The sequence below is a fragment of the Triticum urartu genome, chromosome 1, assembly GCF_003073215.2.
Source record: "Triticum urartu cultivar G1812 chromosome 1, Tu2.1, whole genome shotgun sequence".
NCBI lineage: Eukaryota > Viridiplantae > Streptophyta > Magnoliopsida > Poales > Poaceae > Triticum > Triticum urartu.
Window position 1 is genome coordinate 476,673,690 of NC_053022.1, and position 18,824 is coordinate 476,692,513.

The following is an 18,824-nucleotide window of genomic DNA, read 5'->3' on the forward strand; positions in this document are numbered from 1 at the left end:
AGGAACACCATGTGTTCTATCAAATGTCACAATGTAACTCGGTGATTATAAAGATGCTCTACAGGTGTCTCCAAAGGTGTTTGTTGGGTCGGCATAGATGAAGATTAGGATTTGTCACTCCGAGTATCGTAGAGGTATCTCTGGGCCCTCTTGGTAATTCACATCAATATAAGGCTTGCAAGCAATGTGACTAATGAGTTAGTTGCGGGATGATGCATTACGGAACGAGTAAAGATACTTGCCGGTAACGAGATTGAACTAGGTATGAGGATACCGACGATCGAGTCTCGGGCAAGTAACATACCGATGACAAAAGGAATAACATATATCGTTATTGCGGTTTGACCGATAAAGATCTTCGTAGAATATGTAGGAACTAATATGAGCATCCAGATTCCGCTATTGGTTATTGACCGGAGATGTCTCGATCATGTCTACATAGTTCTCGAACCCGTAGGGTCCGCAGGCTTAACGTTCGATGACGATTTGTATTATGAGTTATGTGTTTTTGGTGACCGAAGTTTGTTCGGAGTCCCGGGTGAGATAAAGGACATGACGAGGAGTCTCGAAATAGTCGAGAGGTAAAGATTGATATATTGGACGATGATATTCGGACACCGAAATGGTTTCAGAAAAGTTCGGGTATATTTTGGAGTACCGAGGGGTTACCGGAACCCCCGAGGACGTATTGGGCCTACATGGGCCTTAGTGGAGAGAGAGGGGAGGCCGCAAGGGGTGGCGCGCGCCCCCTCCAAGGGAGTCCGAATAGGACAAGGAGGAGGGGGCGTGACCCCCTTTCCCTCTCCCTCTCCCTCTCCTTCCTTTTCCCCTCCTATGAGAAAGGAAAAAGGGGGGATCCTACTAGGAGTGGAGTCCTAGTAGGACTCCCCCCATGGCGCGCCACCTTGGTGGCCGGCCTCCTCCTCCCCTCCTTTATATACGGGGGCAGGGGGCACCCCATAGCACATCAATTGGTCTCTTAGCCGTGTGCGGTGCCCCCCTTCACAGTTTACTCCTCCGGTCATAGCGTCGCAGTGCTTAGGCGAAGCCCTACGCAGATCACATCACCATCACCATCACCATCACCATGACCATGCCATCGTGCTGACGAAACTCTCCCTCGACCCTCTGCTGGATTAAGAGTTCGTGGGACGTCATCGAGCTGAACGTGTGCTAAATTCGAAGGTGCCATACGTTCGGTACTATATCAGTTGGATCGTGAAGACTTTCGACTACATCAACCGCGTTAACCTAAAGCTTCCGCTTTCGGTCTACAAGGGTACGTAGACACACTCTCCCCCTCTCGTTGCTATGCATCTCCTAGATAGATCTTGCGTGATCGTAGGAATTTTTTTTGAAATTGTATGCTACGTTCCCCAACACAAGGACCTACCAATGATGGTATGTGGCCTTAGGTAGGCCCCATATGATGGGTTCTTGACCCTACCTATAATAGGTGACCTCATCATTATCCCCCTAATCGGTTGAGGTTTTGTAGGACAAGCGGACCGATCCTTCGGTTAAGTCCGAGTGCTTCGGGGGCTTGGAATACGTCTCTGAATCGTGGTTTGTTGATCCTTAGACGAAAACACAACGGGTTCTGGACTATAAGTTTTCCCGGATGACCGAGTATCGTTGATCGCCAAGAAAAACCTGATGGCATTCATTTGTCTCCCAGAGGAGATAGGCTTGGGGCCCGAGTGAGGGCATGCCATTACAACTCGAGTGGCGACGTCGACGCATGGTCTGATTCTCCGGAGAGATGTCATTCCTTATCCCAGGGGAACACCCGCGCAAGCCTTCTATGAGTCCAGATTTACGAGCCATGCACCTTGGAGCGTAATGAAAGGGCCAAGTCAACCCACGGAGGGCCGTCAAGCTCGCCTCATAGCAATCCTGAAGAAGACTTCAGTCAGATGTTTAAGGTGGTCGAGTGCATTGGTCCCCGCGGAGGGTGGTCAGTCGGACTGACGTGAGTCCTTTAGGAATGGAAAAGCGGGCAATCAATCAGATCGATTTTCTCCGAAAATCTTGCGATTTGGATTTTTGCGTGCGTGCATGGAAGCGGTAACGACGTGCGTTAGTGGTGAAAGTGGGGCCATGGCGCCTCAATATTCGCCCACGAAATCCGCCACATGCCGCGGCTCCTCTGCGCGACGCCCCGTTGCGAGTGCCGTCGATCCAGAGATCAACGGCGCAAGATCTGGTATGTGATTTTGTCTAAGATATAAAAGTTTGGGGGACCAAGGCCAGAATCCCAGATCCCCTTCTCTCTTCCTCGGGTCCTCCGTTTCCTCTCCCCACTCGAGCGCAAAGAGCACCCGAATCCATAGCGAAAGACTCCACGGCCAAGGCAGAGAAGGCGAAGAAGGGTGGGAAGGCCTCCTCCTCAGGATCCGGCGCAATCGCTAGAGGCGCGTCAGGGGATTGGATCCCTTCGCGCATCTAGGCTAAGCGGCTGGAGGACCTTGCTGCGGAGGGGCTGCTCCTGCAGGGAGGATGGCGCCGTCCGAAGGCGAGGGAGATCGAGCCAGCGCCGCAGGAGGACGAGCGCGTCCTGCTTGTCACCCACATCGACAGGCGATTCTCGATGCCTCCCCATCCTTTCTTCTGGTCTTTCCTCGAGTACTTCAGTGCACAGCTCCATCATCTTCCCCCAAATGCAGGCATCTACCTCTCAACCTTCATCTCCCTCTGCGAGAATTTCCTCAACTGTCATTCCCATTGGGGCCTCTTCAAACACATCTTCACTTGCCGGTCAATGATTGCCAAAAAGGATTCACCGACTGGTGCCAAGACCAATGCCACCCAGCTGTGCAGAGGCCTGGGGATCCAAGTCCGGGGAGGGAGTGCCTCCCCGAAGATGAGCTTCCCCAATTCCGGCAAGCGGTGGCAGAGAATTTGGTTCTACTGCAGGGACGTCCCCGGTGCCAACAGCCAGTCGGGTCTCCCGCCGTACTCGACGGTGAGGGTGAGGGATCCTGAGTCTCTCTTTGTGATGAAGGAGGAGAAGACAGAGGTCAGCATCCTGGTCGGTCCCCTAGTTGGGGTTGTGAATGCCGGCGTGAATGGTATGGATCTGCTGGAGACCTTTCTCACACGGCGGATCCAGCCGCTGCAGGCCAGGGCCCACCCCATGTGGCTGTATGAGAGGCCGAGTGATCCCACTCGGGTGCATCCGGAGGAGCTCGCCGAGAAGGACATGGGGGCCAAGATCAAGGCCATCACTTGCGCCCGAGACAACCCGCGGGGAGCTCGGTTGGTTCCTGCCTACTCCAAAGATCTGCCGCCAGTCGAGGTAAGCATCTTCTGCTCAGTCGGCATGTCAATATGTTGTTTCTTGTGCTCTGATGCATGTGTTGCGCTGTGTTTGTTCCTCCCAGGATTTCCAAAACATGATCTCTGATATCCCGGTGGTTGACCGATCGCCCGAGGATGTGACGAGTTACACCGAGCGCCATTACTCGAAGGGGACCGACGACGACGACGAGAGCGACGAGGACGAGAGATCTGAGGACGGCGAGGAAGCCGAGTCCTCTATTTCTTACGAGGCTCTGAAAGAACCCCGTTCCAAAGCGATGCACGATCCAAGTGGCAAGGAGGGAGGAGCGAGCAGCCGACTGCTTCGGGGCAGACGACCCGTAGCTTAAAGCGTGCGCGTACAGAAGCAGAAAGCTCCGCAGAGAAGCAGCCCAAGCAACCCAAGAAGATCGCCTCGAAGCCTCGAAAGACTGCGGTGCCTCGAATCAAGGTGACGGTGTCGGTGGCTTCGACGTAAGTGTTCTTGCCAATTATTGTTGTCTTGACTCGGCTGAACGAAATCCCAGCTAACCGTCGAGTGTTGTTGAACTTCATAGTAACGAGACCTCGACGACATCGGTGGATCCGAATGCTCCTAAGCAGGACTAAGGTGACGTTGATGCAGCTGATGCCACCACTTCTTCCAAAGGTATTCTCGCGCCGACTGGCTATGGTGTCAAAAACTTATCCAACAGATCTGCATTAATTTCTCCGACTCATATGTTCGTGCAGCTCCACCCGAGGTCATACAGCTGGATGACGATGAGAGGGTCGGCCTGCCTAACCTAGAGGCTGACAAGGAGAAGGCGCCTGTCGACAACGTGGCCATGCAGGAGGCCTCCCCTCGCCGAGTGTAACGCGCTTCGCCGGTGAAGACCACCGCGAAGGTCACGGGGCCGAGTCCTTTGGCTCAGAGTAGCTCGGTGCCCGTGACCGCTATGATTCCGGCTACGAGGCCTGCGCCAACACCTCCATCAACCTCCGGCACCACTTTTCCCCTGTACCACGTCCCTGAAGGCCAAGTGGGGGCGAGCAAGGAGGCTTTGATCCAGGCGGGGCTGATGTGCAGCCTGTTGAAGGACGCCTATGACGCCAGCGAGGCGCTGCAGACCAACGTTCGAGTAAGCACCATTGTGAGTAAGATTTCCAGTCAAAGTTTCTGAATTTTCAGTTTCTTTCTCCATGATAGGGTTTCTGTCAATGTGTTTGCGTAGGGCACACCCACTAGATGCGAGGCTCCTGCTGGCTGAAAAAAGTACAACCTCCCATGTTTGTCTTCGGTTTGAAGGGGAAATCGCGTTCGGACCGCTCTGCAGACCAATACAGACCCGCGATTGATGGATTCCATGGTCCGGACAACACGATACAAACGGATGCGGGAGGTGTACGAATCCGCCTTGGAGATGCCCTTACGATGACTCTTTTTGTCGGAGTTATTGGCCACGGGTAGCCTCATCTGCCTCCCATGGAACTTCAAGACATCGGGGCTGACTGCGCCCCTCCAATGTCAAAACTTAATCGCCGCCTTCTTGTGACCGGCCGGTTCAAGCAGCCGGCTCCCAGAAGACGGTGGACCCAGAAGAGGGCCACGAGCTGGGCCGCCTCCTAGCAGGCGGCCTCCAGAGAGGCCGGCTCCTGGCAGGCAGTCCCAAGCACCCTCAAAGTCTGAGCCCCCATGAATACGATAAGACGAGGCGTGGCTACAGAGAAGCCTGCCACCCTCGAATCCAGGGCGAGTCATGGCTACAGTGCGCCGTACCGGCTGGTGATCTCCCGCACGGCGCGGCACTGTAGCTCTTTCGCCCATGACATCACTCAAGACAGAGGGGGCCCAGCCCCCACGACGGGCTGTCGGTACGGCCTGCGGGCGGCGGGCCCTACCAGCCCATGAGAAGCCAGAAGGCGGCAAGCTCAGCCAGCCGGCTCAGGGTGAGGCCGGCTTCCAGAAGGCGGCCCTCCCCCCTCCTAAGAGTTTGTGCACCATCAACCAGAAGAGACGGGGAATGGCTACAGTGAACAACCGCCAGGCGGCGAAACTGTAGCCATGCCTTCCCCGGCAAAGCAAGTGTCATTAGAAGCACGACTAAAGTGATGAGCAGCTGGCAAGACCCGCAAGCGGCGGGCGCGGCCTGTCGGCCAAGTACAAGACAGCCGGTGGGGTCCACCAGTCGGCGGGCCCCAGCAGTCAGCGGAGAAGCTGGCCACAAGAGACACTCACGGCCTGGGCCTACGCTCGGCCAGCTTACCATTGTACCCCTGGGGGTAGGCCTATATAAACCCCCCAGGGCACCCATCCAAAGGGTTCAGACTCTTAGAGAAACACACACATAGAGAGGGAGCTAGGGCTAGCCTTGTTCTACTTCCTCCTCTAGAGAAACAACTCTAGGAGCAACCTTGTAGCCACTCTTGTTGAGTTAGTGACCATGCGGAGACCCTGCAGAGCAGGACTAGGGGTGTTATCTTTTAGGAGAGCCCCGAACCTGGGTAAGATCCGTCGGCGTGCATGTCTTCGCCTCATCCCGTTTCCTGGCACCGGCGACGTCTTACTAGCCCCCTTCATGATAAGCCATCATTTGGCATATGTCGCACGACACCCCCGACACTTTTGTTGTGCACAACCACCGCAGCCTTCATATGCATCCATAAGACGATCGCCGATACAGCGGCTCTTCAAGACTAGCTATCTCCAAACAAATGGACGAACAGCTGTGCCTTGTTGCGTGGTGTGTTGCTTTCGCTCATCAAAGTAACAATGAAACGACACGGCAGGCCATCGACTTATCACCGGTAGCCATGATTCGGCATCTACCATCAGGCAGGCTTATAGTGTGTTCTTTCTACTTTCTAGGGGGTTGAGGCTTGGATGTGTGCTTGTCATTACCAGACATGGGAGATCTCTAGGATTGGATCGCATGCAAAGTCACCTCGATGCCGTCGACGACGTACTAGCACAGTTGTATCTTGCTTGCAGGCCGATCGCCCGGCACAGGTCATAGACTGTTAACGGTACGCGCCCGCGTGTAGCAGCGATACGTCTAGTCTCCATAGCCATGAATGAGCTCATGAGAAGATCTGTAGAGGCAGAGATATGGCTTGTCCGTGCATGCAGACAGGAAATCCTGTCCTGCATGCAAGAAGGCGATGCGAAATCTTGTCCTTGCCGAGGGCAGCTGCAGCCGTCGCCTCGTCCACGCTCAGCTGCAGCTGACGCACGGATGACTGGCCAGCAGTCCTCGATCTAGATTTGGTTCCTGCGAATGTTTATCTACACGACCCTGTAGCAAGGTCGATGGTTTCGTGTGGCCCGTTTGCGCCCGGCATGCATGGGATTCAGATTTTTAAACGGCGCGTCGAGGGAGGCAAACGGGCCACGCGTTGCTGCATGCCGCTACGCTGGTAGCAGTACGTACGGCCGAGTGAGTTGGACTGATGGCGCTGCGCCAGTGCTAGCACGCTGTGGAGCTCGTAGTGCCACAGGGCTGCTCCTGCCCAAGTTGTATCATCTGTCGGGCATTCAATGGACACCGTCACACGTTCTTGTTGGATCGGCTTGGCCCGATCTCTCGCAGCACGATGAACTCAACTGAATTCGATCCATGAACTCCGCAAGAACTCGTAAAGCAAGAGGCACCGTATCTCTCCGTTAGGGTAACTAGAGTAGTATATAGTGATATCAAGTGTTGGATCCGAGGCAGTCGCATTCGGCAATGATCTGGCGACGTTCACCGAGCACGGCCGATCGATCGCCTCACGATCATTGTGCTTCCACTCGAAGAAACCAGCAGCGCACGGGCATGTGATATGCATGCATGCACGCGTGCGCGCTCGCGCGTGTACGGAAAAAGGGCGGGCGCGACGCGACGCGACGTCGCACGCCGCGAAAAGAAGCCACCGTGGAATGGATCGCGACCGGAAGGGGCGGTGCACCACCGGAGCCCCGCCGCCGCTGGGCGACGCCCGGACGTGGCCGTGCGTGCGTGCGTGCGTCGCCAAGACCACCGCACGTCCAGCACGGTCCACATCACGTCGCGTCACCGGCACAAAGCTACACCGGAGACACGCACCGGGATATCGATCGGAAAAAAAGGCGACGTCTGCGGTGGTTAACCAACGAATCGCGCTCGATCAACATCGACGTTACCTACTCCTAAACACAGCACGTATACTCTCCTACGTGTCATCATTCAGCTTTTGATTTATTTTACAGGCCGAGACTGACTTCAGAATGAGCGGCCGAATTTTGCTTTCCAGGGTTTTGAGTTTGGGCTTGATTGGGACTGGGCTAGGGCTATAGCCCATCATAGGGTAATTGACCTGCCGAAAATATGAACGGCCTGGCAGAAACTTGGTTCTTATCTTTATATCCTTCTCCTTGGTGCACCTAGAAAGTTGGTGCTTTTCTTGTGCCGGAATGGGAACTTCCCTGTGCACCTGGACGGTCTCTGCCTCTGCAGATGAGATTGGTTATCCTTTTCAAAAAGAATTCTTTCTCTCCCGCAGAGGCTCTCTCGAAGAAGACCGATGATTGATCTCAAAGACACAGTGAGGAAAACGACCCGTGCTTACTTCGAGACTACGTTTGGCACCACGAACGGAGCAATCACTCAAGAAACAGTTAAGAGAAATCGCCAAATTCACGCAACGTTTTCTTGGCCACTGACGACCCTACTTCTGAAGTACTACGTACGTGCGATCCAAGCCTCTGAATCTCCCAACTTCCGATCAAAGACAGTACAGTTGAAAAACCACCGGTGTTTACTTCCGGACTACGCTTTGCACCATGGACTGAGCAATTACTCAAGAAACAATTAAGAAAAATCGCCAATCTACGCAACGCTTTTGGTCACTTCACTCGACCCTACTTCACAAGTAGGCTACCTGTGAGGTGCGTGCGATTCAAGTCTCTGAACTTCAATTGACAGGTGAACGAACAGCACGGGGAAAGCGAAGTGCTCCGGCATCTGCTGAAGCTGAGCGACAACTGATTGGGACGCATTTCGCACGGTGTATACACGTTAAACAAACGAATCCTCCCAACCAGCGCGACCGATCACTGATAGTGAGACGGCTGTTCCCGTATCACCAGCCCCCGTGCTATTTTCTCCCCGGCCCAACCGCCTGAAAGCAATGTGCATTCGGTCAGTCAGGTGCGGTGCGGTTGGTGCGACCTAACAGCCTGACACTGGCGAACGTAGCAACGACCGCTCAGCCAACGCGAGTCCAAATCACACTGCGTGCGTCGCTTCAAGTGTACTGCAGTCGACGGCGACGCCGTTGCCGGCGGCCGGCATTGCAGTCCATATACTGCAAAATACTAGTACTGTAGTAGTCAGTACAGTACCAAACATCAATTTATAGGTCGCCTGCTTGTGCTCGGCCGGTTGCAACTTCTAACAGACAAGAATGAGATGGCGGTTCAGGTGCCACAAAGGATTCGAATGTGATACGAATACATGGCACAACGAGGACACCATTTTATTCATGAATATATATCTGTACATATGCTACTGTACATCTCTGCCCGGCCAAGATGGTAAGGAACCTGTGCTCGAGGTCGAAGCGGAGGCGGCGGCGGTTCCCGTTTACAGAAGCAGTTCATGCCGAGCAGCGTTGCTGCTGCCGCCGCGCCGGTTGCACAAGCTCCAGTGGGGCGAGACCTGAGCTCGTAAACCTTACTGGGTTCCTCTATCTTCACTAGACACTGTTCCTATCGGCTGTAAGAATGTTCCCAAACTACATACATACCGGACTCGACAAGTGGTAAGCATAACTAGAGGGGCATGTACAGAGTATACACAAGGAGGAGACTGGAGGGTGGTGAGCAGTCTATGGAGAGCCGACCGGGAGTTTACGCGACAACTTCGTCCCGTTTTTTCCAGTCAAGGACACCTGCAATGCATCACTGACAATCAGTGCTAAAATTTACGACTGCCTTCGAAAACCATGTCCTTGAATGCACAAACATACAGTAGCCCAAAGAAACAGACTGAGAAGTATCATATTTTTCAGTTGTTTAAGGGGGGCTGTCATATTTTTCGAGTTCTCCTAGTAGACATATGCAACAGGTTGAAGCTGGTAAGACCCAAAGCATGAGAGCATAACAAAAACAACTAAATCTTCTGTTAGAAAATAGCCCTACCAAAAGAATGTCCTCATCGGTTCCAAAGGATTTGCGGGCCTCATCTAAACTTTTCATGGGCACCATTTCACGCTTTCTGGAAGAATAAAAAAAGTGAGTGATATTCTGTCATGGACATAAAGTTCAAGCAGAGAACAGTTAAGATATAAGTTTGATATTGATTTTTGGCTCATAGTATTATTTGCCAATCAGGCTCAGGCCGCCATGAAGCACAAAATTAGCTCAAAGCAGGTCATTATCCTTAGTTTACACAACCTTTATGTTGCTGCGACACAACTAAGTATCCTCTCTTGTAAGTTTTTATCCCAGCTCAAACAACAGGCTACTTCTGCAGGGTTAGTTACCTACTAACATACTTTGCATAAATTACATTTATGGAGAAGATAACAAGCGATATCCATAGTTAAGTGGCATACAGAGTATTCATCAACCATATTTATGTGTAAGATGAAAAAAAAAGGAAACCGTTTAAGAACCAAGAGTACAAGGTACCTTGAACTGGCTGGATCCCTTATCTCAAACTCGCAAGCATCAGCATCATAGCCACATATTACAACATAATGCCCTGCAAAGGGGAACAATATTCACCAGGTTTATTACATTGACAAAAACTACAACTTAGCTAGTAGAGGTATCCCTTAATTAACCTTAAGCTCTTAAAAAATAGGGTCAAAAGTCATAGCAGGCAAGAACAGTCGTATAGCCAGCATTTCTTTGTAATAATAAGTAACGAATTTGATAATTCCACGAATTTCTATGAGTATAAGTGCCTTTGGCCCTGGCTTCTAGCCATATAAGCACTCTCATTGATGTTTATAGCAGTGATAGCAGTGCAGTGAACATAGGAATGGCAAACACACCCTCAACAAGAAGTTTGGGTTTCATGTTTCTAACAGGGAGAAAACTATGTGGATTCTTGTGGCTCTGGCGGTTTGCTTTACATATAAAGCGGGGCGAAAGCCTTTTTCGGTAACAGGCAAGAAAACAAAACGATATTTGGGTCGCCAATTGGCACGAATAGTATGCTAATTCACATCATGGCATCAGGCATTTAGTTTCTACAGATTCAACGATATTCGTGCCAATTGAACTATTAAAGTTAAAGGCTGATTAGTAGAAGTTTCGGGCCACTATCAACCTTACGACAGTATGAGATTAAGAAATTAGATAAGCAGAAAATGAAGACTATGGAAACTAAAATAGAAGACACTGGTCTTGGTTCATGTACTGGAAAATACTTCTTACAGAAACAAAAGGTAATGTACCCCTGAAAGAAAGGAAAATAGTGACTAACCCATGTAATCTGAATCCTCGTCAAACTGTTGCATATCATGCACATCATTCATCCAAGAGGAACTGCATCCAAAAGTCATTATCGCACTGTCAATGTACGTTTCAGATAATGTTGGATTGATTACTCTCAATTGGACACCCTAATTTTTCTCTTCAAATTTTAGGATGAAGCAATTTGCAGAGAGATACATGGGTACAGCTATAAAACATATCACCAGTGATCATTTGTACTGTTTAACTGCTTAATGACCTAATGCCACATAATGTGCCATCATTGCAGAAGATATTAAACTGACAATCATCTGACGGTGGTTCATAGAAAAGTGGAATATTCAAGTGATATCAGAGTTGGATTTGAATCGACAAGTCATACTGATGGGCAGGTCATCACAACAAGTATATCGACCAAAACTACTTATTAGTTTAACTGCTTAAGGAACATCCTACGCCATGGATGATTCCAAATGACAGAGCAAAATATAAAATGTTTATATTATTAGTAAGAAGAGGTGAAACTACAAGGATAAATATTCCATAGCAGACAGAAAAAAAATCTTACTTTAACTTTGATTTATCCACTAGAGCAATTGCAATGCAGTGCCCAGATAAGATTAGAAAAGCAATATCATACGCACTGATGGATCTGCGCTGAGAAAAACCATAAATTGCAAAAACTTAAAACCAGTACGAGAAGTAGATGGAATAAATAATTTTATGATGTCTGTTTTGTGAGCGTACTTGAATACTGATTCCAGCATCAAGTGCTTTGCCAAACAGCTCATCCACTCTGTCAATGTCTTCTTGCAATTGCTCCTATCATATTGATAATTTTGAAAACATTATTAAAGCAAATATCAGAAGAATCGCTACAGCAGCAAGTTGCAATACCTACCCTATAAAAGGTTTCTGCAGAATACTGCGGATTTGCTCCAATAGTCACAGTAAAGAACGAAAAATTAACTGAAAACTTGTGTAACAGATATGCTAAGTCGACTGTCCAGACGCTGCAAAAATAACCCAAAATGTTAGTATACCAGGATATGAACTTTGAGAATTCAAATAATCAATTCAGCTAACCCGTAACACGGATGTGCGTTAACATTTTGTTTTGAGTGTACTTGCTATAAACAAATTCTATTTGGATGTGCACAGTATACCTGCTACTGATCTCTGTATTATTTAAACATTTGTACGTTTAAAATGTTTTATTAGCTTATGCTGAAGACGGTGGTTACTATCTCCGTGCAGCAACAAAACCTATCACAGCTCCGCTCCAGATAACATCCGACAAACAAATAATATAGCTCATGCAATCATGTTGAACAGTTTCTATTTAAAAAACCATGTTGTACATTAGTGGGAGATAAACCTATAAAGCTGGGACAAATAGTTCAGTGCTACATGACAGCAGGACACCGAATCTGGTTCCCTCCTTTCATAATGTAGGTCTGATTCTCAGTATAGTTCTTTAGGTATTACTTCGATTTCAAAGAACAGATACATCACCAATTCATGTTTAGCTGTTCAATACTCCATCTATAGTAATGTTTGTAGCTTGATGGATGGCTTGGTAACCAACCGTTTATTAGTTCAGAATTAGTTAAGGATTCCCTGGCCCTTCTAGATAAACCTTCATGGTGTGACAGTACCTTTTTTCCTCTGCAAAGCAACTCATGTGTTTTGTCTGACAGTTAGCTGCCGCAAGCACCACTATTTAGACAAATATATTCCACAACCCAACAATTATTGCTAGCTACTCCCTCTGTAAATTAATATAAGAGCGTTTAGATCACTAAACACTCTTATATTAGTTTACGGAGGGAGTACTTAGCTTTGTGTTTGGCCTTTAAACACACTACTACGTTCATAAAACAACTCAAAGTACTACGGCACGGCTAAATTAATATTCCTCCAGGTTACCAGGTATCACCGCCACTGGCTCAAACAAGAATTGAAGCAGTACGGCGCAGCTAGTTTCTTAATGAACCCAAATTTTCAAGTGCTAAATGGGATACCTTGTGGTGCGGCAGAGCTTCTCGAGTTCGGCAATGCCGTGGCAGCAATCAAGGCCCAGGGTCCTGAGCACCATGAGCACGCAGGCGAGGCCGCAGTCCCAGGTGAAGGCCTGCTGCACGTGAGGGACCTGGATGGAAGCAGCAGCAAAGCAACCGTAATGTCAATCGAGAGGACTGAATGCCGCGCGGCGATTCAAGAATCGCTACATGTACTACACGAGAGTCGCGCAGTGATAATGATATGATATAAAACAATAAAGAGAGAGGCGGGAGGGGGGGGCTGACATCGATGAAGTAGGATCGGCGTGCTAGCGGGATTCGGCCGTCGGGGGGCGGCGGCGCGCCCGGGCCGTCGCCGTCGCCGGCGTCGTCTCCCGGCACCCTGAACAACCTGTCGGAGATGAAGCAGAGGGGCCACATGACATCATCAACCGCCGGAGGGGCCAGCAGGCCGTCACCCGGACCGGGCAAGAATCGTGCCAGGTTCAGGGCAGAGAATTCTTGGCCTCGCCGGCCGTTGAGACCCCGACGAGGAGGAGGAAGAGCGGCTCGGGTAAAGCCGCGAAGAGAAGACGCGGGGCGCGTGGCGGTGCGGTGGGGGTGACGGGGTGGGAATCGCGGGTTCGGAATGATTGGGTTGGCTGGGCTGGAGGATCGATTATAAAGGAGAAGCGGGGAGGGAGGGAGGGGCGGCGGCGGCTGGCACGGACGGGCACCAGAAGAATCGGCGGGGTGGGAACGGGGGAGCGGCGCCTTTATAACGGCCCGCTCCTCTCCGGAAGCTGCCGCCTTTTTTAGGTGCCGCGCGAGGCCAAGCTGGAGGGGGGGGGGGGGGGGGGGGGGGGGGGGGGTTGGGAGGGGGGGGGGGGGGACGAGGACGAACGGCGTCGTGGGAGGCGCGTATTGGGGACGGAGTACGTAGTACGTACGTTGTTTGCCGCGACGGGACGGGACGGGACGCGATGGCAATCATGCGGTGGTTGCCGGATGCGCCGAGGCCTGGGGGGTGGGGGTGGGGGTGGGAGAGGGGCGCGTGCGTGTCTTAAACGCTGGATTGACCCGAGCCGCCGAGTTGGCTGCCTGCCCTGCCCTGCCCTCGTCGGCCATTTGCGGTGCGGTGGGCGACCCGGTCGGGCTGGCTGGCTGGGGCCACGGCCCACGACACGGGCGTGGCGGTGGCGGTGGGGCCCACTTGCCAGACTGGACTTGGGGAGAATGGTCAATGGCTACTGGTTTTTGCTCGATTTGCACAACCCCTCTACCCATTTTTAGACGCAATGTTGGCATCTACTAGTACTAGATTAATTTAACGCTGAAAATGCCATTCTTGGTGTAATTCCATGCAGGGTAATCAGTAGTGCCCGGGCCACCTACAGCGATCTGAGCTATATCATATGCATCCGAGTCCGAAAACATAGTAGCCAGCTTGGCCCGATCCCAACTTGTTCCGCTACTGTCCAGTAGGTCTGCAACCTTTGTCATTCCAGGAACATATACCTGACCCAATGGTCGCAAATGTCTTTGTCGAGGTATCCAATTATCATGGTGTATATTGATTCTAGTGCCATCTCCAACGCGCCAAACCAGCCCCTCCCGCAAAAGATCTCTTCCATGCAGCAAGCTCCTATACGTGAAGGAGGAGTTGGAAGGGCAAGTAGCACTCAAAATTGACTCGTCTTTGAAGTAGCGAGCTTTTAGGACTCGAGCACAAAGAGAGGTTGGGGTAGAGAGAACCCGCCAAGCTTGCTTCGTCAAAGCGCTTGGTTAAAACCTTCTGGGTTTCGAAACCCCATGCCTCCATCTCTTTTCGCAGCACACATCTTCTCCCAGGATATCCAATGCACCTTTCGTTCACCATTCATCGCACCCCACCAGAATTTCGAAGAGATCGAAGTCAGGTTCCGGCATATCTTCTTTGTGAGGTGAAAACAACTCATGGTAAAGGTCGGTGTCGATTGTAATCCTGATTTAACGAGTACCTCTCTCGCTGCCTTGGACATCCCTTGCCCTTTCCATCCTGTCACCTTGCCTTTCGAGCTCTCTACCACATATTTGAAAGTGCCATCTTTCGACTTACCCACCAGTGTAGGTAGTCTTAGGTATCGCTCGCTCAAAGCTTCTGACTCTATGCCCACCACCTGTTTAAGCTCAGCCTTGATTGTGTCGTTACACCCTCTCCCAAAGAAGATGGAGGATTTCTGCAAGTTAACTCGCTGACCCGAAGCCTCCTCATACCGCAGCAGAATCTCCTTAAAAGTGGCCAAGCTCTCGTTAGACCCCTCCAAGAAGACGATACTGTCGTCCGCAAACAGTAAGTGTGTAATGTGAGGGCCAGTGCCCCCAAAAGAAACACCCTTGAGGTTATTATCTTGCTGAGCTCTTTTCAACAACGCCGAAAAACCCTTCAGCGTTAAGTCAGCCTACCACCTCTGGATGTCGAAGAGGAGGGCGGGGTCGGGTCAGCAGGAGTCGTCCAGCTCTGTTCAGAAGCACAAAGGCTACATGGCATTATGGGATACTAGTGCGCCACCTAAAGCAAAGATCCATATGTGGCGACTGATTCGTGTAAGTGCATCTAGTGCCACCCCTAGTTGGTTTTGGAGTATTGACGACAAACCTAGTTGAGGGACTAATGTGTTTGTGAGAATTGCAGGAAAACACAGGTAGAAGTCCCTCATTGATTCGGTTTTACTACCAGAGATGACCCCTAAAATTGTATGAAGACATTGAAGACAAAGGTGGTATATAAAGATATTCACATTGAAGACTATGACAAAAGAAGACACGCTATGAAGCTTATGGAGCTCGAAGACTTAGATCTTTCGTAGTTCTTTTTCTTTTGTGTTGAGTCATAGGAACCACCGTACTGTTAAGTGGGGTCCAGGAGAACCAGTCAGAATGACTGAAGTGATGCCTAAATCAAAAACCTATGTCTTCGAGTGAAGACAATGAGAGCGAATCTTGTCCAGAGCCGGACAAGTCAGCTTTGCTTGTAGCCCAAGTAAAGTTGCCATGAGAGTTTGAAATCTCACCGTTGCGACACGTGTCAGTTCCTTAGTGACCCAGGGTCATTTCGGACAAATCAGGTCGGGTTGCCAAGTGGCTATAAATAGCCCACCCCCACAACCATAAACGGTTGGCTGCTCAGATTTCAGTGCACGGCTTTTGTCGTTTGAGAGCAACCCACCTCGAAGCCTTTGAGAGAAAATTCCTAGCGAGGAGAAAAGCCCTAACCACCCAGAGCCAGAGTAAATTGGGCATCACTTAAGTCTTCTTGTCTGTGTGATCTGAAGACTTATTACACTTGAGGACTGTGAATCCTCCAGACGGTTAGGCGTCGCGTTCAGAGCATCCAAGAGACATTGTGGATTGCCAGTGAACGAAGTCTGTGAAGGTTTGGGAGTCTACCTTGAAGATTTACCGGAGTGATTGGGCGAGGACTAAGTGACCTTAGCTCAAGGAGAATACGGTGAGGACTTGGTGTCCTGAACTGTGTGTTCAGGACTGGGTGTCCGGGACTGTGTGTCCTAAAGTTTAAATACCTAGCCGCTCCAACCAGACGTACATTTGTCACAGCAACTGGAACTGGTCCAACATATCATTGTCTTCAACGAGTCACTGGTTTCATCTTCACTTCCTTTTCTTACTGTTACTCATTGTGAAGCCATTGCATGATTGCTTTATCTTTTGTCTTCACAACGTGAATGTATGATCTGTTTGGCTTCATAACTTCTTCCTACCTGATCCTTATTACACTGAAGCTGTTTGTCATTGTGCTTTCACTCTATTGAATACATGACCATGGCTGGCCTAGTGTAATCTAACTTCCGCTGCATAGTAATAGGCATAATCTTCGCTGTTTGTCTTCATAACTCTCACGTTTTGAAGACTTTCATAAAAATCGCCTATTCACCCCCCATCTAGTCGATATAACGCACTTTCAATTCGGAATGGACTCGCCGTAGGATCAGAACTACATCGAAGACGGATCAAGCCGGGTGTTTTTTGTGCTGCATGCGGAAGAGAAGAAACCATCCTTCATCGTTTTTGGACATGTCAGCATTCATCTCAGTTCTGGCAGCTGTTGCGTTCAGAAAAAGGTATAGCGGTGGCGACCTCACCGTGTCAGATAGATACCCAGGGCGCACTAGCTCGTTGGCTCTTGAGTTGGTTCTCCGGTGCGGCCGACGACGAGAAAGAAGCTATGGTCCAGGCGACATATGGCTTATGGTTAGCAAGGAATGAGGCGCGGGATGAGTTAGAATTCGCCCTATAGTGAGTCGTATTACAATTCACTGGCCGTCGTTTTACAACGTCGTGACTGGGAAAACCCTGGCGTTACCCAACTTAATCGCCTTGCAGCACATCCCCAGCGATGGGCTACATCGGAGGAGGGCTGGATCAAGTTAAATTGTGATGGTGTGATATCCAAGGTGGGCGACAAGGCGGGTGGTGGAGCTATCCTTAGGGACCACAACGGAGCTTTTTTGGCGGGGGTGTGTCATCACTCCCCGGGCATTGTGGATTCGGAAGCAGCAGAAGTTCTTGCCTGCCGAAGAGGACTACAGGTGGCTGAGGAGATAGGTGCCCAAAACATTCACATCGACTGGATAGTCTGAGAGTTGTCCAGATGATCAACCAAAATGGCAGGAACTTCTCTACAGTTGGTCCGTGGATTCATGACATAAAGCAAATGATGGAGACAAAGCAAGGAGTTAAGGTAACTTGGGTTCGACGTTCTGCGAATGCCGCGGCGCATAAGTTGGCTAGAGTAGGTGTAGGAGACGAACTTTGTAAGATTTGGTTGGGGACGCCCCTAGACTGTATTTTGGATGTAATCTCGGATGACATTCCGGGTTTCGTGGACTTTTAGTTAAATAAAGCGGCGGCATTTACTCTAAAAAAAGTACTAGATTAATTTGGAACGTGGGAGCCTCTTGACACGACGACAAGCTTCTTATTGTTCAGATGGAACGGTTCGATCTGTGCATGCAGTTCCGTTCCATGAATGGGCTGGTTTCATCTGTGCATTTGACTGGAGTGAAAGGAAAAAAAAGGAGTTGGAATTTTTTATTTTATTTTTTGCGGGAAAAAGGTTGGAATTAAATGGTTTCGTTTCAATGTTTGGTTCAAGACACGGGGTGTGGCTGATTTGGTCGGGCTCGCCTTTTTCATAAGATTGGTGAGGTTACCTCTCATACTATGCATGTTATGCATATTGTTAGAATAAATCCGAGGCATACCGTTGATCATCCGAGGACCAAGCAATCACACAAACACGACGCCGAGATTTGTTAACGAGGTTCACCGATATGGCTACATCCCAGGGCTTGACTATGGGCGCTCCTCCCCATGACACCGCGACACCGCTACAATACCGCACTCGGTCGCTCTGGACACCTGCACATGCCGCCGGCTTCCCCTGCGTTCCGGCGCTATTATGTTGGCATAGGTTACATCGTGTGTCTACCTCCGCTATATAAGAGAGGCCTAGGATGCAAGTGTCCTACTGGGACACGACTCCACATCATAGGTAAACACAATACAACTCACAGTCCAAGTGTAACCTACCTGTACACAATATTTGGCACAACTCTAACACATATTCTCAAATAAACATAGCTCTTCATATGCTTAGCAACATATTGTTCAAATTTTGAGTACCATTTCTGATATTTGCATAATGTTGTTGAACCAGTTGTGTGATATGAAGTCTTTAGCATCTTTAATTGTATATCAAGACATATTCCTGACAAGCAAGGCTTAGAAATTTTTATCACCGTTTTGTGGAAATTCATAGACAAGATAATGTTTACTTTCCAATTTTCTATCTACCTTCAAATAAAAAGAAAAAATAAGGTACAAACATTCAGGAGACCAATGATCATCCGTGCCAGAACACCAGCGATGATCCTTCTTATTGTCACCAGCGATGAGCGGTGAGGAAGCGAGCCGTACTTTGCGCTGAAGCACATACCTCAGGGGCACACCGCTGCCGGTCATGGGGACGGCGTTGGAGACCCGCTGCTTCAATTCTCTTGGTTCATGGCCGGACACGGGGAATGGGCGCGAACGAC

At 50.0% G+C, this 18,824-nt stretch overlaps 1 protein-coding gene across 1 annotated transcript; it reads right to left on the bottom strand.

Moving 5' to 3' along the window:
* Window positions 1-8,754: 8,754 nt before the first annotated feature.
* LOC125520307 (guanylyl cyclase 1) lies at window positions 8,755-13,755 on the bottom strand. Its single transcript, XM_048685204.1, has 9 exons — window positions 13,033-13,755; window positions 12,748-12,875; window positions 11,625-11,736; window positions 11,471-11,545; window positions 11,292-11,380; window positions 10,734-10,795; window positions 9,932-10,004; window positions 9,440-9,515; window positions 8,755-9,189 (listed from the first exon to the last, which is right to left on the bottom strand). The coding sequence occupies exons 1-9, from the start codon at window positions 13,165-13,167 to the stop codon at window positions 9,127-9,129; spliced, it is 813 nt and encodes a 270-aa protein (XP_048541161.1). The 5' UTR covers window positions 13,168-13,755; the 3' UTR covers window positions 8,755-9,126.
* Window positions 13,756-18,824: the final 5,069 nt, after the last annotated feature.